This window comes from Crocodylus siamensis, chromosome 9 (genome assembly GCF_052110815.1).
Source record: "Crocodylus siamensis isolate JL-2025a chromosome 9, ASM5211081v1, whole genome shotgun sequence".
Lineage (NCBI taxonomy): Eukaryota > Metazoa > Chordata > Crocodylia > Crocodylidae > Crocodylus > Crocodylus siamensis.
The window spans coordinates 53,738,852-53,766,828 of NC_143403.1; the positions used below are offsets into that span (position 1 = coordinate 53,738,852).

The following is a 27,977-nucleotide window of genomic DNA, read 5'->3' on the forward strand; positions in this document are numbered from 1 at the left end:
TCCAACACATTTCTAAAAGTGAGAATACTGAAGCAGAGGAAATAGATTCTGTCACCTGAAAACTTGCCACACCAGGTCTGATGTTCCTAAACACTCGCTACTAGGCATTGCAGAACCACACTATGAAGAGTCTTATTGATGTCCATGGAACCTGTTACAGAGTCAGCCCTACCAGAGGTAAACACAAGAATGACGGCAGCCCAACGTGAGCATAAGGAGCTTCTAGGATGCCTCAAATTCAAAAGGAAAGCAAACAGAGAATGGAAGGTGGGCAGATGACCAAGGAAGCAAACCAGGAAATAGTAAGAATTTGCACACAAAAATCAGGAAGAGAAAGGTTAAAGAGTTGCACCTGGCAAGGGAGGTTAGAGACAATAAGAAAAGGCTGTAAGTACACTGGAGAGAAAAGAAAAACCAAGGAAGCTGTAGGCCCATTGTTAAACAGCCAGGGTGAACTCTTAACAGAAGATGCAAAGACAGAGTTTCTCAACAGCGACTTTGCCTTAGTCTTCACAAAGAAAATTAACCTTCAGCCAAATACCTAATAAGGATAATTTGGATAAGAAAGGGGACAAGCACAGGGATGAGATAACAAGAGAGACAGTCAGAAAGCGTTTGATGGATCTAAATGACTTCAAGTCAACCAAGCTTAATGAACTTCAGTTTCATGGTACTGAAGGAACTGGAGATCTTGAAGTCCTTGGCAATGATGTTTATGAAGGCATGGGAAACAGGCAAGGTACCACAGGACTGGAAAAAGGCAAGTGTAGTACCACTCTTTAAAAAAAGACAAAAAAAAGAGGACTCGGGGAACTACAGACTGGTTAGACTTACCTTAATACTTGGGAAGTTATTGGAACATATCCTTAGGAAGTCCATTTACTAGCAGCTAGAGGAAGAAAGGCTGATCACAAGCAGACAGCCTGGATTTACTAAAAACAAATAGTTCCAAACAAGCTTAATCTCCTTCTCTGACAAAGTAACTACTTAGGTGGATAAAGGGAATGCAGTGGATGTAACATATCCATAGTTTCGTAGTTTCTAGGGTCAGAAGGGACCTGAGTAGATCATCTAGTCCGACCCCCTGCCATGGCAGGAAAGAGTACTGGGGTCAAACGACCCCAGCAAGGTGTACATCTAACCTCCTCTTAAACACCCCCAGCGCAGGAGGGGTTGGTTCTAGACCCTAGCCGCCCCGACTGTGAAGTAGTGCCTCCTGATGTCTAGCCTAAATCTACCCTCTGCCAGCTTGTGACCGTTATTTCTGGTCACTCCTGGCAGTGCTCGGGGGAACAGGGACTTCCCCAATGCCTTCTGATCCCCCCTGACTAGTTTGTAACAGGCCACTAGATCCCCCCTCAGCCTTCTCTTTTGGAGGCTGAACAGGTTCAGGTCCTGTAGCTTCTCTTCATAAGGCCTTCCCCTGCTGCCCCCAATCATGCAAGTGGCCCTCCTCTGGACCCTCTCCATGTTGTCCACATCCCTCTTGAAGTGGGGTGCCCAGAACTGGACGCAGTACTCCAGCTGCGGCCTGACCAGTGCCGCATAGAGGGGGAGGATCACCTCCTTGGACCTGCTTGAGATGCATCTGTGGATGCAGGACAAGGTGCGGCTGGCCTTCCTGACTGCATCCCCACACTGCCGGCCCATGTTCATCTTGGAGTCAATGATGACTCCAAGATCCTTTTCCGCCTCTGTACTGACAAGGAGGGAGTTCCCCAGCCTCTAGGTATGTTGCCAGTTGTTCCTCCCCAGGTGCATCACCTTGCACTTCTCAGTGTTGAATCCCATCCTATTCTCATCTGCCCACCCCTGTAACCTGTCTAGGTCTGATTGCAGCCTATTCCTCCCTCCTGGCATGCCCACATCCCCCCACATCTTAGTGTCATCAGCGAATTTGAACAGGGTGCTTTCTACCACCTCGTCCAAGTCACTGATGAAGATGTTGAACAGTGCGGGCCCAAGGACCGAGCCCTGCAGAACCCCACTGCCCACATCCTTCCAGGCTGAAAATGACCCATCCACCACCACTCTCTGGGTGCGACCCTCCAGCCAGGTGGCGACCCAATTGACTGTTTGGTGTCGACACCACATTCCCCCAGTTTCTTAATGAGAACAGGGTGAGAGACCATATCGAAGGACTTCTGAAAGTCCAGGAAGACTATGTCCACTGCTACCCCTGCATCTAATGATTTGGTGATCTGATCATAGAAGGCCACCAGGTTGGTCTGACAGGACCTGCCACTAATGAACCCGTGTTGGTTGCCCCTAAGCATGACCTCCCCTGCTGGCCCCTCGTGGATATGCGCCAGAATAATTTTCTCAAAAAGCTTACCCAGGATCAAGGTAAGACTAACTGGCCTATAGTTTCCTGGGTCCTCCTTCTTCCCCTTTTTGAAGATGGGAACCACACTGGCCCTCTTCCAGTCCTCTGGCACCACACCAGAGCACCACGAGTGCTCGTAAAGCCGTGCCAGGCATCCTGCAATGACCTCAGCCAATTCCTTTAGTACTCTAGGGTGGAGATCATCTGGACCGGCTGACTTGAATACATCCAGTCCCTCCAGAAGTTCCCTAACTAGTTCCTCACTAACCCTTGGCCTAGGTGTGCATCCCCTTCAGCAAGTGCCTCCAGACTTCAGCAAGGCTCACATTACCTTCTCATAAAACATAGGGAAATGTGGGCTACATAAAACTACTATAATAGACAAATTGTTCATCAATAGTCATAAAAAAGGGTAATTATAAATGGATCCAGGTCAGCATGGCAGGAATTTTCAAGTGGAGTCCCATGGGGCTCTGTTCTAGACTGGATGCTGTTCAACAAATTTAGTAATGATTTGGGTGCTGGAATAGATAGCGTCGAGGAAATTTTCAGACAACGTGAAACTGGGAATGATTGTGAATACGTTGGAGAGCAAGAGTGCAATTCAGAAGGCTCTTCATAGATTAAAAACCTGGGTTGGAGCTAACAGGATGAAGTTTAATGCTAGTAAATTCAAGGTACTACAACTCGGGAAGATTAATCAAAAACACAAATATAAAATACCTGATATTTGGCTGGATGGCAGCACTACAGGAAAGGACTCTAGGAGTCTTGATAGATCACAAACTCAATACGAGTCTACAGCGTGATGTAGCTGCACAAAAGGCAAATGCAGTTTTGGGATGCATCAATAGAAGCATTAGGTACAAGACACAGGAGTTGACAGTACCTCTTTACTCAGCACTGGTTAGACCTCATTTTGAGTATGATGTCCAGTTTTGGGCTCTACATTTTTAAAAAGGGACATGCAGAAGTTAGAGAGGCAGGTAACAAGTGATAAAGAAGTTGAAAGGCAAGTCATATAAGGAGAGGTTGAAAGAAATAGGAATGCTCAACTTGCAGAAAAGGCAGTTCAGGGGGACATGATAAAAAGCCTTCAAATACTCAAAGGGTTGCAATAATGAAGAGGGAAAACACTTCTCTCTTTCTACAGGGAGCGGGAAGTGGACCAATGACTTGAAGTTGCAGCAAAGTAGGTTTAGATTGAATATTAGGAAAAGCTTCTGCAGAGTGAGGCGGTGGAATAGACTGCTAGGGAAGCTGTGGAATCTCTATCATTGGAGGTGTTTAAGAAGAGACTGGACAAGCACTGGTCAAGCATGATCAAGGAAGATGTAGCTATGTCTGTGCTCTGCTAGGGCTATTTCCCATGCTTCTGGGATTTTCTGGTTGCCACAAGACACCAGAAATGAATTCTGTTCCTCTCACCTGCTGCTGTGTGTCAGGGTTTGTTTCTTTTCTGCCTCTCCCAGAAGAACTGGTGTTGGCTACAGACAAACCTGGGTATTTTGACTATGATGTAGCAATGCTCCTGCCCCTCCATTCAGGGTCAGACTGTTTGTCATATTTAGGGTCAGGAAGGAATTTTACCCTATGATCAGATTGGTACAGACCGTGAGGGGTTTTGACTTCCTCTGTAGTAGGGGGAACAGCCCTCTCCCTTTGATCTCTAGAGCATATTTTTAACAACTCACATAGCAGCAGGGCATTGGTTGCCATTGCCTCCTGCTTTATCCTGTGGCAGGTTAAGTTATTATGTCTTGTGATTGGCAGGGTTAACTGTGTAGTTTTACTAACAGGTTGGGAAGAGACTTTTATTGGATGTTTTGGTTAGGGATGATGCTGACTCTGGAAGGGGGTTGAGCTAGATGACCTCTGGGCTAGGTCCCTTCCAGCCCTACTTTTCAGTGATTCTATGACCAACTGCTTCCAGAAGGCGGAGAATATTTCTTTTATCTGTAAATGCAGATCAAAGCAAAGCCATTGAAATAATCTGGTGATATAAATATGAAGATGATGCAGTCTCTAAAACAAGAGTTGCAAACACAGAGGACCTATGAGGATCAGATGAATTTGCTTTGATGATTTGTAAATACAAATAAAAATTCTTGCCAAAAGCTTATTATTAATTTTAATTGAATTCTACCTAGTAGGCATTTGAGGGTATTATTATTATTAATGAAGATACCCATTCATGTCAGCATCAAGGTATCTTTCACTATAACTGAAGACAGAGTCATTTCATAAACAAGGCAAGATGAAATGTTTCTGATTCCCTGCACAGCTATCCATTAATTTAATTTTCTTTAAATAGCATCAACAGAGGCAAGCCAAATTCACTTGTAGCAAACGCTGGGCAGGGATGTAGTTACCATTTTCATTTCACCATAGAGACTTAAGGTATCAAATCTGCACTTGAGACAACATGATTGAATCTTGCAAGTGCAACTATGAATCCATGCCAAATGCCCCAATTCAGCCAAGGGCTTAAGCATGTAGTCCATTTCACTGGAACTAACTTGAAACTAGGAGTTAAACCAATGTTTAAGCACCTCACAGAACCCAGACCTGTGTGAGACTGCAAAGTACATGCATAAAATGAGAGAGCAAAAAAAAGATAGCATTCTTACCTAGGCAGAATAGGACTGCAACAATTTACTTATACTCTGTTAGTCCTTACAGACCCTAAAATGAAATTGAAGCCCCACTGTGCTTTGCCTGGACCCTACCTTAGAGTTTACTATCTAAACAGATGAGACAGATTAAGGACAGAAAAAAAAAAAGAGTGGTTCAGCAGGAAGCAATGACTTGGCCCAGTGTCTTAACAGGTCACCTGGCAAAGCAAATAATGGGAATTTCATTAACTAAGCTAAGAAAGCTGTAATAAACAGCATCCTTATAATTCGATTCCTTTTTCTAAACTTTAGGGTAAAATCAGTCGTGTAGGTGGAGTTCCAGGTTTTTGTTTTTACCCTTTGTTCCTTTAATAATAATGATCCCATGTAACAGCTGGCTTTTTACACATTCTCAGAAGCATTTAATTTAAAATTGACTTGGAGTAGGGCTTCCATAGGAAAAAGTACTACCACAAAAATAATCTACGTCTCCTCTTACCATACACAATAGACAAGGCCTGAAAGGAGGAAAGATCTTGTCTCCCATAATCCAAGAGGCTATAGGGAGGACTGCTGGAGAAGGGAGCATGCTACAGATAAGCCCACAGGAGTCTAAAACCAACTGAAAGGACTTAAAATATACCATCTAGGAATGCCAAAACAGCTCCAGTTTTTTATACAGATTCCTACCCGGGGTACCCATGAAATCATACCATTAACTTGCACACTTAGTAGACAGTAGAAAGATTGCTAAGCCATATGAGTGAAACATCTGGAAACTAAACATAAACCTATTAGTTGGTCAAAGGATTACCAGAGTGCTCCGAGTGGAGCCAGAGAACAAAATGCTGGTATGTGCTGTACAGCACATACACAGATCACAGGGAAAAATAAACCAGGCACTGAAGAGAGATTGAAAAGAATGATTTATCAGCCTTTAACTGGAGAGCAAAGACATACGGGTTAAATATTCCACATGATTTAAAACAACAGAAATGAATGCAAAGCTGACTGCACAATACAGAGTGTATATTTTCGATTTCTTACTTCGAGAACCAAGAGACTCAGAAACATCCATGAGAACACATTTTACTGAGCTGAAAGAGCAACAAGAGAAGCCATAAAACAAAGGCAGATTGGTAGCCTTAAAACAAAATCAGCCTCAAAAGACTGTCATGTAGGCCCAGAGCAGCACTCTAACCAACTGTGCAAATTAAGAGAAAATTCCTGTGGAGCTAGTGACTTCTTTTTGCTGCAGTATTTAAGGAAAAACGGAGTCCTGTTTACCTGGTGTGGAACAGCAGCATGCCATGCAGTTCTCACCAGCAGCTAGGCACTGCAACCAGAGATATAGCAGGGCCACTGATCAATTTTAAAGAAAGGAAATACTTATTAAAAAAAAAGGCAGCAGCAGCCTGATGGAAAATGGGCTGGACAAAAATTTTACATGCTGCTACGGTTTAAAGAAATGCTGTGCCTTGAATTTCCCAAAGTCAAAGCCCCTAGAGTTAAAAGCAGCTCTTACACTTTTAGGTAGGTTATAGCCAAATGATTCAGAGTTGAACACTTGACTTATGTTTCACTATAACTAACTTTGGTAAGCTGGGGACAGAGATGCCTCAGCATGTGTTGCCTCTCCTAGTCTTATATCAGAAGCCATAAAAATAAGGAAATATTTTATTTGTGAAACAAATTTTAATTGGTTTGATTGGGAGTGAACACTGGCAAAAGACACAAAAAGGGTAATAATATTAAATAGCACCATTATCAAGGTTTGGGGGGGAAGAGTCATCTGGTGCATTAGAGAGGATTCAGTGCTATATTAAGTTTTAAGCTAACAACTTCATCAATAATTTAGAAAAAGAGTTAGAAAACATGACAATCACAGAGATTCATAGATTTACAGATGTTAGGGGTTGGAAGGGACCTCATAAGATCAATCATGATTTTATTTGGAGGAGCTTCTAGCACCAGGCAGGACAAAGGAAGAACTAAGAAACAGAAAGATGAGAGAGAGGGGAAGAAAAGAAAAGGAAATTCAACTTGAGAAAGGAAATGCTGGGTTGTAGGAGGGGGCAAAAATGCTAATACAAACATGCAATAAACCTGAAAAACAGCGAGGCTGGGGCCAGTGGTCAAGGAATTAGACAAGGTGGTGCAACAGCGTGGTCGCCAAAAAAAAGGCTAGTGCATTTTGGGGCTGCATGCAAAAACACAGTTACTGCAATTAGGAGCAGAAACAGCCCCTAATGGCCCTTGCACAACCACTTATGAAACTGGCTGTCTGTAGTGGCTTCTTATTGCCAGAAAGATGTGTCAAACTGAGGAGCTGTAGACAACTACCAATGACCAGGAGAGCTGGCAGGATTGATTTAAAAGAAAAATGTGGGCATGTTAGCTTGGCTGACATAAGGCCAAGCAGAAGGGAAAAGGATATAATTATCCATCTAAGGGGTGAAAAGAGCAAGAAAAGAGAACTATACATATTTACAAGATGATATTAATGGGAGCAACAGCACAACACTGAAAAAGGACATCTGAGGCTGAAAATCCTCCAGACACTTAAAGTCTGAAAGCCTCTCCAGAGAAGGGACAAAAGCCGCACTTTTAGAACTTAAAACTAGACTGGACAAAAACCTTCCAAGTGCCTTTCACAGAACAAGCACTCTCAGGTTTTTTAATCTCTAATTCCTGTGTTTCTTTGATTAATCAGATACTACCTGCAAATCTTTAAGGGCTCAATCCTAACCATGTGAAGTGCAATGCAATGGTGCATGCTGGAGAACTAGCAGGCTTCACAAAGGTCCCAGGTGCAGTAGCAAGTCTTCCTAGAAACTCTGGGCTGCTCACTCAAAATCTAATGCCAACTACTAAAAATGCTTTTTTACATTTCTCACAACTTCTACAAAGGAAGCCCATAGCAAGCTGCAAGCTTCATTGTGAACTAGGAAACTTCTCTTGGCTTTACAGAAGGCTGGTGTTTTCCTTCATGGGAGAACATGTGCAAAGGAGAAGCGGGATGCATCGGAAGGCTAAAATGGACAGGGCTGTGTTTGAAGCTTCTGGGCAGAGCATTTGTTATGGCAGGAGATAGCACAGCAACATCCCATGTCTGATTATATCCTGCTTGGTTTTCAGTTGAGGTTTTCCCCATGCTATTCCCAGAGCCCCACATCATGACAAAACTCATTCCAACCTAAGGACCCAAAGCTCCTGCGACTCAGGACACAAATCCTGACTTTTAGTTCCACCATTGCCATTTCATGAACCCACAAACCTGGTTGATGGTTTAAACAAGGTCTCTGGGGTACAGAAGTCCCCTCCCCACCTCTCTTAAAGCTCTGGACATGCATGCTTCTAAGTCTTGTGTACACAAAAAAGATTACCTATTGGCCGAGTTGATTCGCATCTGAAACAGATGCAGCTAAACTAGCTGGATGTGGTTTGCCCTTATTTACATTAACTGTAAAATTATGCTCAGCACTGATTGGGAAATCATGAGTAAATAAATCCCTTTATCCACTTGCTGCTGACAGGCCCTTTCTTCAGCTAGGGAAAATATTATATGCAGAACTAATTCACAAAGCTTACAATTTCTTTCCCATTCAGCCTCTATAAAGCCCACCAGGATATACAGAAACAGGTATCCTGTGACTGTTTCCAAATTTATTCTCTGTTGAACAATATAATCTTTTATCATGCAAGCTTCCTGTATTCCTCTCATTCCCTTATTCCTCACACCCTGAGCATGGTGTTGTAGCATGACATGCATTTAACACAACAGAATAAAGTCCAGACCATTGTGCATCCTAATTCTCCAGCAATTCAAACAGTGACCAGCCTTTTGAACTTCAAATTAGCAGCCTACAATGTTTTGAAGGAACAATACAGCCAGTCTTGAAAAACAATTCGCAGAACCAGCTATTTCATCTTTAACAGGATGGATTTTAAATACGCCTATTAACTTCAAGGCTGCTTAAAATGCAATGCTTTAGAAAGCTGCATCAACAGGTGTGGCAGCCAGTGATGTGCATAAAAGCTGAAAAGGTTCCCTTGTACAGAAGGGCGGAACAAGGCCTAAGAGTCTTTGCTACATGTGGGTCAATGTCAGGTAAACCACATCTGTAGTGCAATCTTATTCTGCAGGACATATTTAGGATTGCAGATCAGTGATTCATGCTAGCAAAAGTCTGTTGGCTAAAGGTAAAATTGACCAATGAATGCATTCAGGACTCAGTGAATTTTAAGGCTGCCTTACAAAATTCTACTAGTCCCAGTTTATTTTTATTTTTTTTGGAAAGGGCTACTAACATTTCACTAAATAAGCAGAGTAAGTAGGTTCTGGACCCACACTGGAAAATTTTCAGATAATTTTACAAAGCTGCTTCAAAAAAGAAAAAGGGGTATTATACATTTTGGCTGCTTGCAGATGTTAAATAAACATAGCGCTTTACTTTAAACTTCATGTGCTCCTGTGCCGAGTCCAGCACACACCCAGAAGAGGCAGTGCATTATTAGTTGGACCCAGCTTGCCCAACATCTGTATAGATCAGGTGCTTTAGTGGGGCTTTTTTGTCACTGTTATCTAATAACTGACTGGCTCAGCTGCTTTTTCCAGTAAAATGCATTTTTTTAACATCTTCAAGCAGCCCTTTTGGTTAATTAGAAAGGGGTTGACAATTCTTTCAGGCAATCCAATCCAAAGGATTCTCAAATGGTCCTCACTTTGCAGCACCCATCCCCCATCCACAGTCTGTAAATAGGCTAGGACGGGATTTCTCAACTTGTGGGTTGTGACCCAAAAGTGGGTTGCAAAAATATATGGAAGGGTTGTGAACAAACTTTAAAAATGGATCAACAAACTTTTAAAAAATGGATTCTTCTTTAAAGGAGAAAAACGTGCGAAACCATGGCTTTTCCCTTGCAGGCAGGCAGAGTTCCAGCCTGCAAGGGGCTGCTTGGGGTCCCCCATGCCTCACACACCCACTCAACCACCCTATTTACTGGGCGGCTGGGGCCTGGAGCAGCAGGTCAGGAGTGAGTTTCACTGGGTTGGGACTAGCCAACAATGTTTACAAATGGGTCCTGGTCCAAAAAAGGTTGAGAACCCCTGGGTTAAGAGACATCCTGTCTGCTCTAGTTCTGTAGAGTCTGAGTAGCTGGCTATAGTACCCACATTTTCGGCCGTGTGACAATCTCATAGAATATTAGGGTTGGAAGAGACCTCAGGAGATCATCTAGTCCAACCATCCCCTCCCTCTCTCCAGCTTTGCAAACAGAAATCTAAGAAATTACCCGTAAAAGATCTGTTGATGATGGCCTCTCCTGAGGTATTTTCTGCAAGCAGTAATCAACAAATCCCCTAAAGGAGTCTGACCTGTAAATGAAAAGAGATTTAAAACAAAAAGTAAGTTCAGGGTCTAAAAGAAACTTGAGGTCCCTTCCAACCTTAACATCTATGAATCTATGAAACTCAGTGGTACAGCTCCTTTTTATCCCCTCATTTCTGACATTTTACTATTTGTGACACTGACTCTGTAAAGCACTTCAGATGCGTGCTTACTTCAGCAGGCATAGTAGCTGTAGAGGCTGAAGTTAACAACTTATGCTCTCGGTGCCAAAAGTGATTACAGAAAAAAAGTCATCTGCTATCAGGGATCCAGGTTCTTACGCACTATCCATGGCTGCCTGTGCTCTGCAGCCATCTTCACCTCCGTTCTGGCAACAGATCCCTTGGAGTCTGCGGTGCTCCAGACTGGCACATGGAAAGTTGTGGCAGCCTCAGGGAGGTCTTGTTGACTTTATTACACAAAAAGAACTATAGGTCCTGCATTATTAAAGTTCTGATTATTTAAAGTAGCCCCTAGATTTTTACTTTGCTAAATGCTGAGTGTAGAGTACCGAAACTGCATTGTAAACATTGCAAAAGAAGCTGCAGCTTTGGACACATGGGTGGTTTCTAAAGCTATGTAATTCCATACTGAGACTGCAAGCCCACCAAAGTGACAGCAAATAAAAATGCCTACCTAGGAACATTATATACACTGTAGGACATGACAGCACCCAGTCAATTGCTGCACAGGAAATGCAAGTATTTTTCTTGTTGGATATTTATTATATATAGGTTGACAAAGGATTTTCAGGGGGTAAAAACAAAACCAAAGGAGAAAATTGATGGTAGCTCTCTTACCATTCATTTGACTGTAACATAGGGGAGTCATTCTGGGCTATATGATATAAGGCACTCATTGCATTCATGTTGAAAAGGGGAGGTTTCCGTTCCGCTGGAAAGAGAAGAGAAGGGAGAGATAAGGCAGGTCTTGAAGGGAAGGGGAAAAAAGACAAGTAACTATGACAAAATGCCACTGCTAAATCAATAGCTCATTATTGTCATCATTATACATAAACCAATTATTTTAATCTCCTAGGTTAGTTGAGGACAGTCACTGAAGGAAAGCTGTTAGTCATCTGAACAGTGTAAGGGTCAGATCCTGTGAGAACGGAATTCAACATGCTAAAATCAGAGGGTTTCCGGTAACTCCCAACCTAGCTACATCTCCCAAGTCTGGTCTCTTGCCATAAATAAAGCACACACCAACCACCACAGAACTCAGAGGCATAGTATACCAGGACACGGGAAGCCTACTAGGAAGAAAGCTATGTACTGGCACCAACAACCCTGGGCATGACTGCTAAGAGGGAGAGGGGCTTCTCATAGTGGTTTCCTTTTAACTACAACCAACTGGTAGAGAAAGACAATACGTCTGCCTGGCCATTGTCTGTGTTAGATTTCTATTCAGCTTCCCTCAGACAGAGTTTCTTCTGGCATTGCTCTTGTAAAAAGGCATTCAGATACCTCTTTGGAGTGCCAAACAGATGTGTGTGAAAACCGAGTAAGGATAGTTCTCACCTCTGTTTCAGGTGAGGCTTGCCAGTCAGTCAACACAGCCAGGGTTTTAAAGTTCCAGTGAGGACAAAGCAGAATAGTCCCTTGTCCAGTATAGTTTTGGCTTCTGGAGAAATTGGGACACCCTCACCCCACATTACACAAGTCTGGCACAAAGTATGTTCAGCTAAGTCATTCCCTCCCCTTGCTACCCTGAACCTGTTTATTTAAGAAATCACATCTTCACTCAAACCTGAGACTAAATAAGAAATTTAATATTTTCCAAGAGGATGATGACTTCCAAAAAATACTGAGTAAATGGGTTCTGAATTCCATAAAGGCTTTCTTTCTGGGAAGGCCCAGTATAAAGTAAGCTTCAATGTTTTTGTGAAGAGGTATTACAATACCCATTCTATAACTGGGGAAGTAATACGGGAGGTTAAATCATGTGTTCAAACCCACACAGTCAAATACTAGCAGGTCTGGGAAGAAAATCCAGGAATTCCGATTTTCCATTCCATCCTCTAAAACACAGTGTCAGAATGACACCAGTTCTGGCAGCTGAAATGCAAGACTAGAAATTAGGAGCCATCATCATGGAGCATGAGAGATGGTTACATCACAGTCAACATTTTCCCCTATTTTCTGTTCCCTTTACTAGGCCAATTGAATGATCACAGAAATATTTTCAGGGAACTTGCCCTCTGAGAGGTTAATTCTGACACATTGCTACAAATACAATTTTGAGATTAATTCTTTTTCTTTGAACAGCACATTATAATGAGCACCATTGTTCCAAATACCTGCTGTCACAACACCATCTGCTTGTGCTCCCACAGTAACTGTCTGCAGCATGCACCCAGTCCTTGCATTCAGAACTCTATTTTTGTTGTATATTGGATGAAATACTGACAGGCAGCCCATCTTCAGTTTTTGGGTTTGGGGGCCAAGAAATAATTGAAACCCCCTTTGGGTTATTTATTTTTTTTTTTTTTTACCTACTCTCACTGATGCATGGAATACCTAGGTATGATATTTAGCTTAATAATTATTTTCAAAAGCCAATTTATAAAAATACTGAAAGACATGCTACCATATGTATCATCTAAACATTACATTTTTAAACAACAAACAGAGAGCATTTTTCACAACTGATGACCCACAAGGCCCGCCCATGGATATGTAGAAGTACATCAGTGGCATTTGTTGTTCTACAGAATACTAAAAGATATGTGACAAATCCTTAGCAACAGATAATTTCCTTGCAATTCAGAGATAGTACATAAGGTGACCAAATCTTAGGTAGGACCTCCCTCCTCCCCCCCACCCCCACCAAACCAAAAACCCACTAATCTAAAAATGCCTGCACATGCATGTATGTATTTTGTTTTCTAACAATTAAAAATGATCATAGCTGAGCTGCATTTTAAAGAAGTTCAATGGAGAGAGGACTTGGGCCTGTGAACCTCAAAGGACCTCAGCTCAGACTGAAGGAAAGAAGAGTTGAGGGCATGGAGCACCTTCTTGAGGCATGCTCAGGAATGCACTAGGTCAGGGATTGGCAACTTTTTGCTACTGCATGACCCCGCTGCAGGTGGCACCCCCAGCAATCAGCAGATGCAAAGGGAATCAGTAGAAAGATGCAGGTGTAGGGCCTTGGGGGCCTCCTCTGCTACTTTAGCTGAAGCATGCTGTCAATTCCCTGAGCTGCCATGAGCTGGATCCAATCTGTTCCCAGGCTGAATCCAACCCACGGGCCATAAGGTGCTGACCTCTGCATTAGATTGAGTCCAGAGTATTTCTCCTGCAATGACTGAAACCAACTCTGCTGTGGGCTTGATCATGTTTCTGAAGGAATTAAAATGAAAAGCCAGGAATGGGAGTAATTGAGATGTACTGAACTATTTATCAAAGGTGCTCCAATACAGGGAAGCCCCCTCCTTCAACATGGAAGCTAGAGTATTAAACCTGCCAATCCCTAATTACACATGGCATAAAGCAGACACTTTATGCATCAAAGTAAGTATCAATTTGAGGATTAAATGCATGTTTGGGGTGGTCTATTAAGGGCTTGTAATGGAAAACTGGATTGAAGAATCACATTTACAGCCTTTTTCTTTTTCTTGTCCTTTTTTGAAGGAATTTTAGTATTCTGTTAGTTACAGCAGATTCAGGGGCATCCTATTCTTTCAGCAACAGACCAACTGCCAGAAACCAACCTTGACTCCAAAATAGGAGACTAGACAAACCCTGCTGGTGTTGCAAGTTATTCCCACACCACACCAGGAAAAACACAGATGCACTAATGGCTTGACTTAATTGGCCAGTGTGAGTAAGTGTTTAAAGGCAATAATTTAGCTGCAGTTTTCCAAGTGTGAGGTTTTTATGTGTTTATTTAAAAGTTATAAATCTGTCCTTTGTGTCCCCCCCCCCGCCCCCCCCCAAAAAAAACAGAAGTCACAAAATCAGCTTGATAGGCACTTGGCAGCTTGGAGCAAAATACTTTATTTACTCACCCAACTCAATACATGTGATCCCAAGAGACCATACATCTACCTTTCCATCGTATTGTCCTTCGTCCATAGCCAAGATCACCTCTGGGGCCATCCTAAAAACCACAGCACAAAACATGCAGATTATGGAACACAAATCAAAATTCAAAACATGTAACTTTAAAAAGGAAAGATGCCTTTGTTATCTTCAGCAGTGCAGTTGGACCCAGAACTTAAAGAGTCAGCATGGAGTTGAGTAAAGCCATGCTGAAAAAAAAGTGCTTGTCTGCATTAGCAACTCCTCCAAAAGGCATTTTTAAGAAAGGAAAGAAAACAAGGGGCCGACTTGATGGTCTTGCTGTTAGCGCGACATGCTGGCACATGGAAGACCCACACCAATCTCAAAGGCATTGTACCTGAAGTCAGCCAGCAGGGGCTGGAAGTGTCCTAAAGGCGTCCCTTTCACTCTCACCAGAGATGGTGGGTTTTCCACTGGCACACCAGAAGAATTTTCCAGTAGACATGTGCAGCCTGTGAGTACAGCTATGAAAGTAACAGGGGAATCTGGAACAGAGTGGGGAAATATGGCGGTCCAAAATAAAGAGGGGTGGGGGAAAAAAAAAAGCAGTGGACCCAGCCTGCAAATGGTTCAGCCATTTAAACTTGCTTCCTCATGGGAGCAGCAAGCTTCTCAGCCTTACCTACTAGTTCAGAGGTTGGGCAATAGGTGGCCTCTTTGATTAATGCCTGGGGAGTCTGCTACAAAATAAATGGAGTGTGTATGCTGGGCCACTGGTCTGGAACGTTAAACAGCTCAACTGAGCCTCCAACAAGCATCTTCAAGTTCTAGGTAGTCTGCCTGCCTTTTCTTGCTGCAATGCTAAACTAGCAGGACTCCCTTTCCCCTTGCAAAAGCGTTTTGTCCACTACGTATGGCAAAGATTGATTTTTTCCCCCTAAACTCCTGGCACGACAGTAATCAAAACATTAACTGCTACCACCTCAAACCGTGCTGCAAAGCCCACCTTTTTCCATGGGCACTCAGAGGGAGACAGCTGGCTGAAGAACTGAACAGGGTTTTGGAAAAACTGCTCAGTTAAAGCTGCTGGTGAAAGCTTTTATGATATTGTTTTAAGTCTGTGAAGCAACAAAGTGGAGAGAGAAGAGTAGTTCTGCAAAGGCTAAGGGGGTCCAGGTCTACTTACCAATAAGGTGTCCCCACAAAGGAATTGGCAGGAGAAGCTATAGACGCAGACCCAAAATCAGCTAGTTTCACCTGACCTGGTTCTGTTAGGAGAATATTTCCAGCTTTAATATCCCTTTTGGAACAGAAAAAAAAGGGGGAAGTGCAGTTTTGATTACAAGAACATTTTCAAAGATGCAGTAACAACACCACAGCGCATTAATCTTTACTCAGCTTAACTAACATCAGTGCAACAGTGGAAAGCTCAAAAACTTCAGCACGAGGTACACAGCATTGTGGGCTTCTTAAGAATAGTGATTTACCAGCACTTAAAAGGATGGGAGAAAACTAACAACCTTGAATTTAAGGCCCTGGATTGAGATTCAAAACACCTGAATTTAATATCCAGGTCTGCTATCTTTTCGTATGCTACTGTATTAGTGATTTCATCCAGCCAGCACCTTGGTTTCCCTCACTTGTAGGATACAGGGGGAGAAGATTATGTAGAATTTTGAGAGATCAAGTTATGGTCATGACGATCCTGCGAGTACAGAGGTGCAATGTAGACACAGGAAAGTTTTTAGTACTATAAATCCCCAAATGCCAGCAGCAAGCGGGTTAATTTCAGAACAACTTCTTGAGAAATGAGGTCAAAGGTTAAAGTCAATTCATGTACTTCAAGACCCTTGGCACCTATACAGAATTAGAAATCCAGTCACCTAAGCATACTCCCCTCATTTACTAGATTAGAAATGCTATTTCTTCTACTGCTTCCCATTATAAGAACAACAAAAGGATCATTTTAAGAGATCCAGTTCTATTGCATATCACCAGCTTAATGACAGTATAGCGGCATACTGTAACAACTGAGAGAGCACTTTGATAATGAGAGGGAAAATACTACACTAGGTACTGCCTTTACATGGTAGTACCTCAGCTATTTGCTTTTTCCAGAGCTGGCTTTCAGTATAAATGGAAGGTGAATAAAGAGCCCAGCTGAGTCAGCCTTTTACCACTGTAGAACTTGGCATTGCCTTTAGTCGTCTTCTCAAGATCACTGAGATGCATAATATACCTGCTGAAACATACAGTTTTCTCCTATTCTATGACTCAGTACCCTGACCCCAAAGCAAAATAAACCCATACTGTATTAGAAGTACAGTATTACTGTAGTGTCTAGAAGTCCAGGCATGTTCAGGGTTGCATTGTACCTGGCACAGTACAAGTACTGCCCCTAAAGAGGTTATAAATATACAAATAAATATACAAGGGTAGGAAAGAAAGACACATGAGAAGTGATTTTCCCCTGATTAAAAGCAAACCTGGAAAGAGAATCCAGGTTCCTTCACTCCTAGTCCAGTGCTTTTCCCATAAGATGCTGCTGCATCTCAAACATGCCAATGCATCAATACACCAATAACATTTTCACACTGGTATCATACTTTGGGACCTACACTGAAATGTCTAAGTGCAGTCTTTGAATGCAATTCTCTAATGGTTTGCATGACTTGGACACTATTTAATATTAAGGGTGGAAGTCACAGAATTTGTAAACAATCCTGAGCATGTGCAAATATGTTTTCTCTTTGCTAGTTTATCTATCACCTGCAATTTAAACAAACAGAATAGCTTCATCCCTGAACAGGATGCAGAAATGGCACAATAAAAAACTCACTGTGCATGCATCCAAAACTGGAGCTCTGGGCAGCAAAGGGGGATACTATGACCAAACTGCTGAACCCCTCGATTCCACCCCTGTCCCCGCATTCCATGCAGTGCCATGGGCCATCACATGAGAGAAAAGTAAGTACCAGCCACAGAGGATGGAGATTGTCAAATGAACTGAAGTTATAAAACTGCTCTTCCCTTGTCTCACCAGAAGGTGTCTCCCTTATTCCAGGTCATGCTCATTTGGTCTGCCTCTCTACCAGGCATGAAAACCAAACCCTACTGGCAGCTTGCTTTAGTGGTCTCCGATTAAGTAGCATATGCCACAAGGAGCAGTTACAGCAGGCACTTTGCCTGGTTGGTGGCTGATAAAAGTCAATCTCAGGAAGAGTAGCTTCTATTCAGTCAGGTACAGCTAGGCAGTGCTACAGGCTAGATAATGGGATGCATTAAAAAGCACCTCTTAGAGTCTCCCAAGGTGTAACAGAGTACACTCCCTGGCTTTCTCTGCTGTGGGATAGACATTCCTCTCTACCTTCCGAGACAAGAGATGGAATAGTGTTTTGAAATAACTCAATTTCTCTTTAAAAAGTATTTTGATGTAAATAAGACTTGGGTTCCGTGTACAATGGCATGGATATGAAAAGGGTAGACTACCGCTAGGGCGTATAGTGTTTCTTTTAAAATGGGGTACCTTTTCTAGAACCACCACTACCCCGTAAGGAATGCTGGCAGATCAATTTCAACTGAAATCATTCCATTCTGGGTTCCACTTGGGTTATACCCAGATGTACTGGGGAAACAAGGCAGTGCTTTTGAATACCACGGAACTAGTCCCAACAAATTACTTCCATGGTCATTGGAACTCATCATCATTCAAGTTCAGTCCACAAGATTAGTGGCCATGAGATTAGTGCTATGGAGTGTATTTTAGCCCATCAGCTGGTTACAAACTGCCTTTGAAAGTGGAGACCCCTCACTAATTTTATATTCATCAAGCGCTCTTACCATTTCACAGAAATACTAAGGCTTCCCAAGAAAAACACAAAGATTCATGACAAAGGAGATGAGGAGCTGTGTCATTCAGAACTGCTGCCAATCTGGCAAGTGTTATATTATGATACACACTTTTCTACACAGCTGAAGCTTAATGGCTAGCCTTTGGGAGCGTCTTAGGCCTAATGTTTCACAGGAAGATGGCATCTTATGTCATTCAGTGTAATGCATCTTGTTCCACTATGAGATGCTGGTAAGGACCTAGGAGAAGCTGTGGCATCTCCCTAATCTATACACTGATGAGCTGGTTTCCTGAAGCATGAAATTTTACCCACTCATCTCAGCAAGTATAGTGTAATGGTTAATACTATCACTTATAAAATTAATTTAGGTAACGGTTCTCTTTACACATCTGTACACTATGAAGTATGTTTCTGGCACATCTTTTGCCATCACTAATTCCCACCACTTCTGTGTTCACGCAACAGTTTTATCTTAAGACCAAACCAGCTTTCCATGGCAAATTTATTCAATGACATCCAGAGTACAGTACCAGCCTTGCCATGGTGAAAAACTCAGCATTTTCATGTGGCTTCAATTAAATGACTTTAGCACAAAGAGCAGGCTCATTTAAAAGCAGACGCTTATTTACAAACATGCTCTGGCATCAGCAATGCTAACAGGTCTGTTAGGCAGTTCTGATTAAATATTATCTTCCTATCAAGGCTACTTGTGAATAGTAAAGCAATTGTCAGAGGTTCAACCTAAAGGGAGGTAAATGAAAATATGACAGCATTTCTCTTACCTATGAATCTTACAGTGAGAATGCAGGTAGGCCAGCCCCTGCAAGGCACCATGGGTAATGGCAGCAATCTCCACTTCCTGAAGTGGTTTCTTGTGAACTAAAGGGTCAAAAACAAAAAGTAAAAAGAAAAACCCATATGGGTACACACAATGTCTTCCTTCATCCAAGATTTACACCTTACTGAGCAGGAGGAACCATCTCTGCTTGTGGAATTCAGCAGATTTTACTGGCTACAACAAGGACAAGACCTATCAGTAAATCATGACAAAGAGGTAGGAAGCATGCAGAATGAATACCATGTAGACGGGAGATGCTTCAAGCACATGATCCCTGGGTACAACCAGCACATGCCTGTGGCTGACCATATCTTAGACACAAAGGTAGGGCTCACAGAAAGGAACACAGTACTTCTAGCAAGCTAGGGTTTGGATTTCCTGCTTTCACTAGGTGCTGTGAATGTCTGGGGCTTCCTCTTTAGTTCCAAGGTCTCATTAGCCTACAAAACTACCTGGATTATTCTTACCAACTACTGGGTGAGGTCAAAGCTAATCAACACTAGATTTTCACTGCTGCTCCCTGGCATCAAGCCATTTATTTCTCTCTCGAGGAAGACACGTCCAAAAAAGTGACTATATACATCTGTATCTTCATTTTACAGTCTTTGGGCTCCTGACTAATTCTCAACAGAGTTCCTAGGCATTACAGACTTCAGATGTTCCTGGAGAGGTACACAAACAAGGAAGTACCATACAGGATGTCATTGCTTTGCCAAGTGCTAATAGGGTTTATTACAGCTAACTCACAACCCTGGCAGTCTATGAAACACTCCCCGCTAAGCACCAGTCCCAGCCTAAAAACAACTTTGAAATGTGGCCAAAAACATGACTGTGGCTAAATTTATAGTAAAAATGAAGATGACATAACTTACCTTCTAGCAAATCAGAAGCTGATCCTAAACAATATTCCATAACCAACTGCAACAGAGGGAAATAAGCACAAATATTAAGGATTAGTAAGGTAGTATGGTAAATGTGTTAAATATAGGGCATTTATTCCAAGTTAATCATACTGAGAGTTTATCAAGAGCTATTGGGTTAACAAGAGCATTTTATGCAAACTCAGCACATCACAGAATATGAAATCCTACTAGTAAAGAATGACCTATGAGAGTGGCATTTCCTAATTTCAGTTGATAACCTAGTTTCCAAGATGAAACAAAGTGGAAGGATACTTCTGAAACCTTTGAAGATTTCTACAGGGCTTCCTTTGCAAGTGAGTGTTCAGTATCAGCTGCTAAATTTTTCTGAGGCCAGAACTTCCTGCACCATCCTAGCTCAGGAAAACACACAAACACTCCCCTTAAACTAGCAGCAGGCTCCTAGATCAGTTCCCATTCGCACCCAATGGAAAAAGACCCTCAGGGCAGCAATGCACCCAGCCTCTTTCTCAGCCACAAAGTCTTCTCTTGTGCCAGATCCTGTATGCAAGCCTGAGATGAGGCAACTGCAATTTCACCTCCATTCTACTTTGTTAAGTAGCTGGGCCAGTAATCAGAGATTTCTTCTGTGCCAAAAAGAAGGTCAATTTTGTCTTGTGGTGTCTATTTTCCATCAAGTCAAATAACTGACCCATGTGTTTGCCGAATCTGGGCAACACAGTAACGCTCCTAAGCAACCATTCTGGTTATTATGTTGCCCAGTGCTATGGATCACTAGTGGCAGGCTCTCAAGGGAACTCTATTCAGTATAAGAGTTGCATTGGGCAGGTATGTACGAGAGAAGGGAAAAAAAAGAACATGAGACAGCTTCCAACGGCTTCTGCAGATTGTAGAATTCGGTTCTGATTGGCCTCATGACATGAAATGAAGGCTGCTCTTCTTAAACTAATGTGGTGAGAATAGCTCCATATAAAATGCAGTTGTAACCACATGAATGGTAATGCTTTTTCTCTGGACTAGGATCCATTTGTGTATTACACTGGGATTTTGCGTTTTCGCTCATTCTAAGAATAGAAACAAATGCATGTTATTAATAAAAAAATTATTACTGTAATTGAAGAATTTATTGTAAAATGCCTACTGCTGTGGTTCTGCCCCAGGCCAGCATCTTAAATGATATTTCATAGCCCAATGCATTTAGCCACTCAAAGCACTTTAAATACAAATATGGCAGGGAGCCAGCTAGCAATTTACATATTTCCCTAACAAAATGAAAACATTCATTTTTCTCCCCTCTCCCACAGTTTATGACTTTAGGAGTTAAGACTGTAGTTAGCAGAATTTCTTTAAACATGAAAAATGTAATCCTAATGTGAATTTTACAGCTGGAACATGTTTCAAGTGTGTCCTGTTTATATTATCAATAATATTTTTTTAAACAAAATCAAAGATGGCTTAAAGCACTCTTGCATGACATACTGTTGAATGCCCCAAACAGGGCACTTGGCAGAAGCCTCTGAAAAGTAGATATTTTTAGTTTTTGCTTCTGCCAAGTGCATTTCCTCCAATCTCGTGTTTCAAACAACTTAGTTGAGATGTCTAGAGACAACCAATCAGCACCTCTTGTGTGGCCAAGGCACAATTCGTTTCTTCACTTTTTTTTATCCTTCATACAGTCAGTGTTGATAACATTCAGCCATGTGTGATGTGATTAAAGGACTCTGGAAACTCAATTCAGACTAAGTCAGGACTTGGATGGGGAATTTGTGGGGAAACCCATCTGTACAAGAGGTTGCAGTCTTGTTTTTCTCAGCAATAGTACTGAACCACTATCCTAGCATGATGTTATAGGATGCTATGCTCTTGTTGATGCAGACTACTGGAAGAAACGTCAAACCAAGGCATGCACAACTTACAGTAATAGAGATCAACCTCCCCTGCCCCAACCAAACAAGAGTTTTAACATTTGTATCCTTGCCAAATATCAAGTTGGTAATTACAGTATGACAAATAAAGTTGTCCCTGCAGTTTCAGTTGACTAGAAGACATTTCCAGGCATAAATCTCCCCCCAAACACTGCTGTGTACCTTTGCTGAATGCCACTGAACTGCAGTATTACTCCCCAAAGGAGGACACATTTCAATGGTGGCTGAATCCAGAAGCTCACACAAGGTCACAATAGCTTCCATCTGAATGAACAGCACTTACATGTATATCAGAGAATCATAGTACAATTATAATATTGCCCTTTATTTGAGGATCTCAAAGGATTTACAAGGGCTAATTAACCCACAGCCTACTGTGATACAAGAAAGCCTAATACTTTTGCAGACGCTTAAACTACAGCACATGGGTTATGAAATCTGCCCAATAACACAAATAGCCAGTGGCAGTCAGGAAGAGAACCCAGGCATCACCTTGCATTCTGGTGTTCTAATTGCTCCCCATATGCAGTAATTCATTAGCCAAAGCAATGCCTTTTGGTCATAGTTCATTTACAAGCTATTTTCCATTGTTGATTCCAGATAGTGTGCATTGCCTCTTGTTTCCACTTATATCATCTGATTGAGCACTCAGAAATGATAGGTTACTGACAAAATGGTCACCTATCCTGGGGGCATCTTTTTTTAAGTTGTATACATCCTATGCTTAAATTTAGATTTAGCACTGCTTACTCTGTTCTATATCTCTTATGGCTTTAGTTTGTCACTTAAGGCATTAGTACTCTGTCCTCAGTATCTTGCCCCACCTGTTTTAGGCATTCTCAATAAGATTATGAAGTTGGACCAAAAGTGCTATCTTCTTATTTGACAAAAGCTTGCATATGGGTGTGAACAATATAGCCAGCAGGATTTTATAATGGCTCACCTGTGAATGCACACTACGTAGACATGTATCCTACCATCCATAAACTTATAAAAAACAGACTCCAGGTTTCTTAGCCAGCCCAACAGGACTAAAAGACAGCTCATTTGAGGCAGCACCTGTTCTCCTCACCTAATTACAAAGCATGAACGTGTCATCCTCAGCAGTTGTTTTGGTTCATTTAAGTGATAAACTCTTACAGATGTTTTATATTGATAAATAACCTAATTGCACGATCAGTCTTCTAAAGAACTGGAAATTGTGTATGTTATGATGGCAAACAATCTGCCTGTGGTAACAAAACAAGATTTTCAAATTGTATCAGAGAATAAAATGCTTCTTCATGAACTGAAGCCAACACCCTGTTTCCAGGTCATTAATTTGCCATCAGTATCCTGTTGCATTTCCATCCTGGTGAAACAGATCACTTATCCCTTCCTATACTTGGCCTTTCCTTAGCCATGTTTTGATCCAGGACAGCACAATGATTTTATCTCCAGGACTTTGCAGTTTCTTCAGTAGCTTCTTCAGACATAGTCTGACAAAGGGTTTTTAAAATCCAAATAAATTAAGTCAACTAGCTACTTTACTGATGTGTACAATAAAATCTAAACAGATGAATTAGGAACAATTTTCCTTTGCAGAAACTATACTAGTGAGACCTTATCACACTACATTTTATATTATTTTCAGCTATAGTTCTAACTAAACACAACAGGAATAGCTTAAGAATTATTGATCTATAATTGCCTGGAGCTTCTCTTCTTTTGTTTTTTTAATGGGGCAAGGTAGATACTATTATTATAAATTGTCATTTACTTATATATTGTTGCTTTTAATATACAATAATAGTTTGAGAAACTAAAAATGTAAATGCTTTTAGGCATAGACACCAACATATTATGTGGCTGAGTTCAAAGCCTACAAAAGTCAATAGAAAACAATCATTGACTGCAATGGTTTTCAACAGAGATGCTACACAATCAGTAACAAAAGATGTTTGGGTCATGGGTGAAACATGCAGAGGCAAAGAAGCCTGTGAGGTTGCAAGAAATACGGTAGAAGGCCAGTAAAATATTCAGACAAGCACTTCCCTATGGTTAAAACTTATGAGCTAGGGAACTTCTGGGATAAGGTTCCAATTGTCGACAGTCTTGCAAATCACACAGTCAACTCTCAGCAAGGTTAACTTCAGTCATTATTTTGAAGCAGCTCAACTAGACATCAGTAAGCTGACTGCAGGGAGGATCACTAATTTAAAAAACAACTACCCTGTTCAATCTACACGGTCAAGCAGCCTATATTTTCACTGGTCCAATGTCCTTGTCCAAAATGTTCACTCATTTGTAAATCATGCAGGGATCTTTCGGGATGAAAAGGACACTGAAGAATACGGAATATTTAGTGCTCCAAGCAATGGCAACATATTTAATTCATTATTCAGTCACTTTGGGGCTAATTCCAGCCCAGGAAGAGTTCTAAAAGATATGTAGCTCTGACTCACCCAGGCAGTGTGCTCTTTCAAGTAACACCCCTTGTACTCGATGGTGTTAGGGTGCTTCAGCTGTCGTAGAAACTTGACTTCCTTGATGATATCCTGCCATTTCTATTGAAAACAAAAAACAAGAGGAATTCTTTTCCCAAATCTGTTTTCATTTTGCACACTCTAGTACAGTACATAGCTACACACCACCATAAGATATTGCAAGTTTGGACAGCAGCTGTGAGGTAATTGTACTTTGTAAGGAAGGCAGAAAAAGAGCAGCATCTTATTTTGTTTTCCCACCCTTCCTGTCAATACCTCATACCTACCTTGGCTACTAGCATCCCATCTTGCCCTTACAGCATTATATTGTTCATGGGGAAGACACTGAAGTTGAGCGACACCAGGAGGCAGATGGAAGCTTTGGAAACTCCTAGCTTTCCCTTCCTTCCCACACAGAGGTTCTGCTAATTTTACAGAAAAGCAAAAATCACACCCCCCCCGGGTTACATCCGTTCCAAACACCTACCTTTGACATCATTATAGTTCAAGTAATGCTACCTGGTAAGAAAGAAAGTTGCTTCACAATGCATTTACAGTTTAATCTAATTAGTCTAGAGTCGATATAAGCCACCTGGAATCCAGTGACTAGTTACTGACAGGAAAATTTATTTATCTTTTATGACTAATGGAGAGATAACCAGTTCAGGGTTTACTTTAAAGCCCCCTCTCAATATTCCAAAACCACAAGCAGTCTCCACCCTAAAGAAGCCGCTGAAAATGCTGGCTGTACTGCTGCTCTCTGGATTCTCGTTGCCAGAGAACCTGAAAGGAAGACTTTGCTAGGTTTTGGTAGCATTGGGGTGATGTTGTAACCATGATGATCCAGAAAAGAATGTGAGGGGTAAGGATTTTTGTACGGGATCAAACGGATAGCAGGGAGGGACACATACGTCAACAAGCTTTCAGGTATCGCTATACCCTTCCTTTGACCTTTTGTGCTTTGATTTGTTAAGATGCAAGGTTGAGAATTCCCAGAAACCATTTTGAGACAATTTTAGATAACAAATATTGCTCAGAGCAATACTAGCGTTTCTGCTATTTGTACTCTTAGCATCAGCTGGTCTTAGATTTTCTAGCAGGCCAAAAGGGTCCAGAACAGACAACAGTAATTACAATTTGTCTTGGAGGACAGAGATGGAGGAAGTTTGCTGTTTAAATAAAAGATTTTGATTTCTTTCTATAGCATAAAGGTGCACTAACATTTGGAATATTACAGAAAATATAAAGGGACAGTGTATATGCTGGAAATCAATATACTGGAGTAAGAAAAAATATTGAAACTTCCTCTTTGCTATTAATGGCACACACACTGCTCTCTACTGCAAGTCAAGGCACTGGTCTACAGGAACAATACAAAAAAGCAGTAAGCCATATAAAAGAGGAAGAAAAAGAGCGGATAAGAATTGCTTAGTGAGGGAAATTCTGAATGAGATATATATCTGTTTTAAAACTGGATAACTAACACTTCTTAAAGCTTGTGGTTCTTAGCTATATTTTCAAGCCAACGTCTTGACAGTACAATGGCTATAGCTCTGACAGCTTGCATGACAGCTACTTCAGTAACCTCTGCAATATTATCATATTAGGTTTCTAAAAACACCGTAGCTTCTTAAAAAAGAAAAAAAATCCTATTAAACAGAATTCACTTTAACTCGTTTTCCTTCCTTCAATCTTCATGTCTCCTGTGGAAGTGAGCAGCAGTTACAAGCTTCTGGTTTCCCAGTGCCAAAGGCACTACAAGGCTAACTTGGCTATGCAGATTTATACCGCTATTACATACGCCTTCTGTATGCAAAGGTGGTTTAAGTGGCCTGCGCAAGAATGCCTTGTGTTCAAAAGTGTATCTAATTTTATCCCAACTACTTGGTCCAATAAATTCTATCACCGTAAGAAATCAAATTGTTGGCTCTCACTTTATTTATGTCTTACCTCGTTTGTTTGCTTCCCACTGTAGGACATTTTTTTGACTGCCACCACCTCATTAGTGTGGGAATTTGTGGCCTGGAATTGGGAAAGAAAGAGAGAAAAAAATAGGGGTTATTTCTGTTCTTTCCCCCCACCCCCCACAAAATTGGGCATGCATTAAGCACAAGTGCAGGCCATCATTTCTGTTCTGTGTAAGCTCAGGTGCTACTTTCTTCATGGGCATGATTTAACATATGGCTCTTAGGAGCCTGCACTACTGCAAAGGTTCATTCATTAGTCCAACTCTAAGCCAGGTCTCTTCCCCACCACCTTACAGATTTTTGCAAAAGCAACAGCTTTGCTGCAGATGATGTGTAGTACCCAATATTGCTCCTAGAGAGAGCTTTGTTAATGACTCCAACAACATTAGCTATTTCACACAAAACCAGTCAAGAATGGATTTTGACTGACACATGTAAAGTCCATAAACATGCACTGAATCTGAATCACTCTGAGCAAAGCACTGTAAACACTGAATATTTCAACACTGTCAAAAGGAAAAAAAATCTTTTTTTCCATTTTAAAATTATTCTACAATTTTGGTATTAAATTTGTTTTAAAAAAAAGGTAAAAACAAAAGAAACAAACAAGCAACTAACTCCCAAAAAGCAAAGCGAAAAGCAAAGTGACACAATTTGCTTAGTTTTGGGGGGTAGAAAAATGGATCACTTTTGTTTTGGGTAACACAAAAGACTTGGTGGATGTAACTGTTGTTTTTACTGACATTTTTGGTTCAGCCAATTTACAAAAAAAAGTTTTTTAAAGTCAAGTACTGACACTGGTCTAATCAGGAGGACGTCTCAAGGACCTGGAACGGAGCTTGTCAGAGCACCATTCCAGCGGTCCCAGAGCTCTGGGTAGCAGGAAAACAATGCATCTCAGGTCTCCTATCAGGCCCTTTGGAGCAAATGCCCCCTGAAAAATTGGCAACAGTGTCCAAATATAAAGCCACAAATGGCTTGTTCATCTGCGCAGGCACTTCAGTATACAGGTTTCCCTCAACTTATGCTGTACATGCGTTCCCAGAGACAGTGCATAAATCAAATTTGCATAAAGTGAACCCACTTTACCATGTAACAAATAGGGATAGGTTCCCATGGCAGTGAGGGAGGCTGGGAGCAGGGAAGGGGTGGGAGGAGGGATGCCGCTCCCGGGGCTGCACGAGGCAGCAAAGCAGAGGGAACAGAGCGGCACTCGCCTCAGCCCCGGCTGTAGCGGCCCCAGGAGCGGGTGGAGCCAGCTGCCTGCAGCCACTGGGCTGTACCACGCTCCGCCCAGCCCCACTCACGTCTGCTCCTGGGCTGCGCCATGCCTTGGTGGAGGCAGCTGGTGCTGGCCACTCCTGGGGCCGCTGCAGCCCAGGCTGGGGTGAGTAAGGCCACTGCCCTTTCCCCTCTCCCCAGGGACTTACCTGCTTGGGCCGGGGGGGGGGGGGGGCATCTATGCTGATTGCATAAGAGCAAATTTACCTCGCATATAACAAATTATGGATCTAAATATGCTCATCGTGTAAGAGTGAACTTGCATATAAAGAACCCACATGAATTGAGGGAAACCTGTACATGCATTTGAAACCATCTCGAGGGGTTGCTCAGGCCGTATACCATCTTTTATCAGCTTCTGCTGAAATGGAGACCAGCCATCACTGGATGCCTGCTCGTGGGGATGGAATGCTTTCCAGTGCAACTCAGTG

General features: G+C 41.9%; 1 protein-coding gene across 6 annotated transcripts in view; it reads right to left on the bottom strand.

Annotated features, from left to right (window-relative positions):
* TAOK3 (TAO kinase 3) overlaps nucleotides 1-27,977 on the bottom strand; it is a 153,864-nt gene that overhangs the window by 49,523 nt on the left and 76,364 nt on the right. For all 6 annotated transcript variants that reach the window (XM_090062348.1, XM_090062347.1, XM_090062351.1 and 3 more), the window contains 8 exons: nucleotides 26,249-26,320; nucleotides 24,278-24,379; nucleotides 19,900-19,945; nucleotides 18,972-19,068; nucleotides 15,525-15,638; nucleotides 14,344-14,435; nucleotides 11,132-11,225; nucleotides 10,237-10,318 (listed from right to left, as the gene is read on the bottom strand). In XM_090062348.1, the coding sequence (XP_089918474.1) occupies nucleotides 10,237-10,318; nucleotides 11,132-11,225; nucleotides 14,344-14,435; nucleotides 15,525-15,638; nucleotides 18,972-19,068; nucleotides 19,900-19,945; nucleotides 24,278-24,379; nucleotides 26,249-26,320 (699 nt within the window). The remainder of the gene's footprint in view (nucleotides 1-10,236; nucleotides 10,319-11,131; nucleotides 11,226-14,343; nucleotides 14,436-15,524; nucleotides 15,639-18,971; nucleotides 19,069-19,899; nucleotides 19,946-24,277; nucleotides 24,380-26,248; nucleotides 26,321-27,977) is intronic.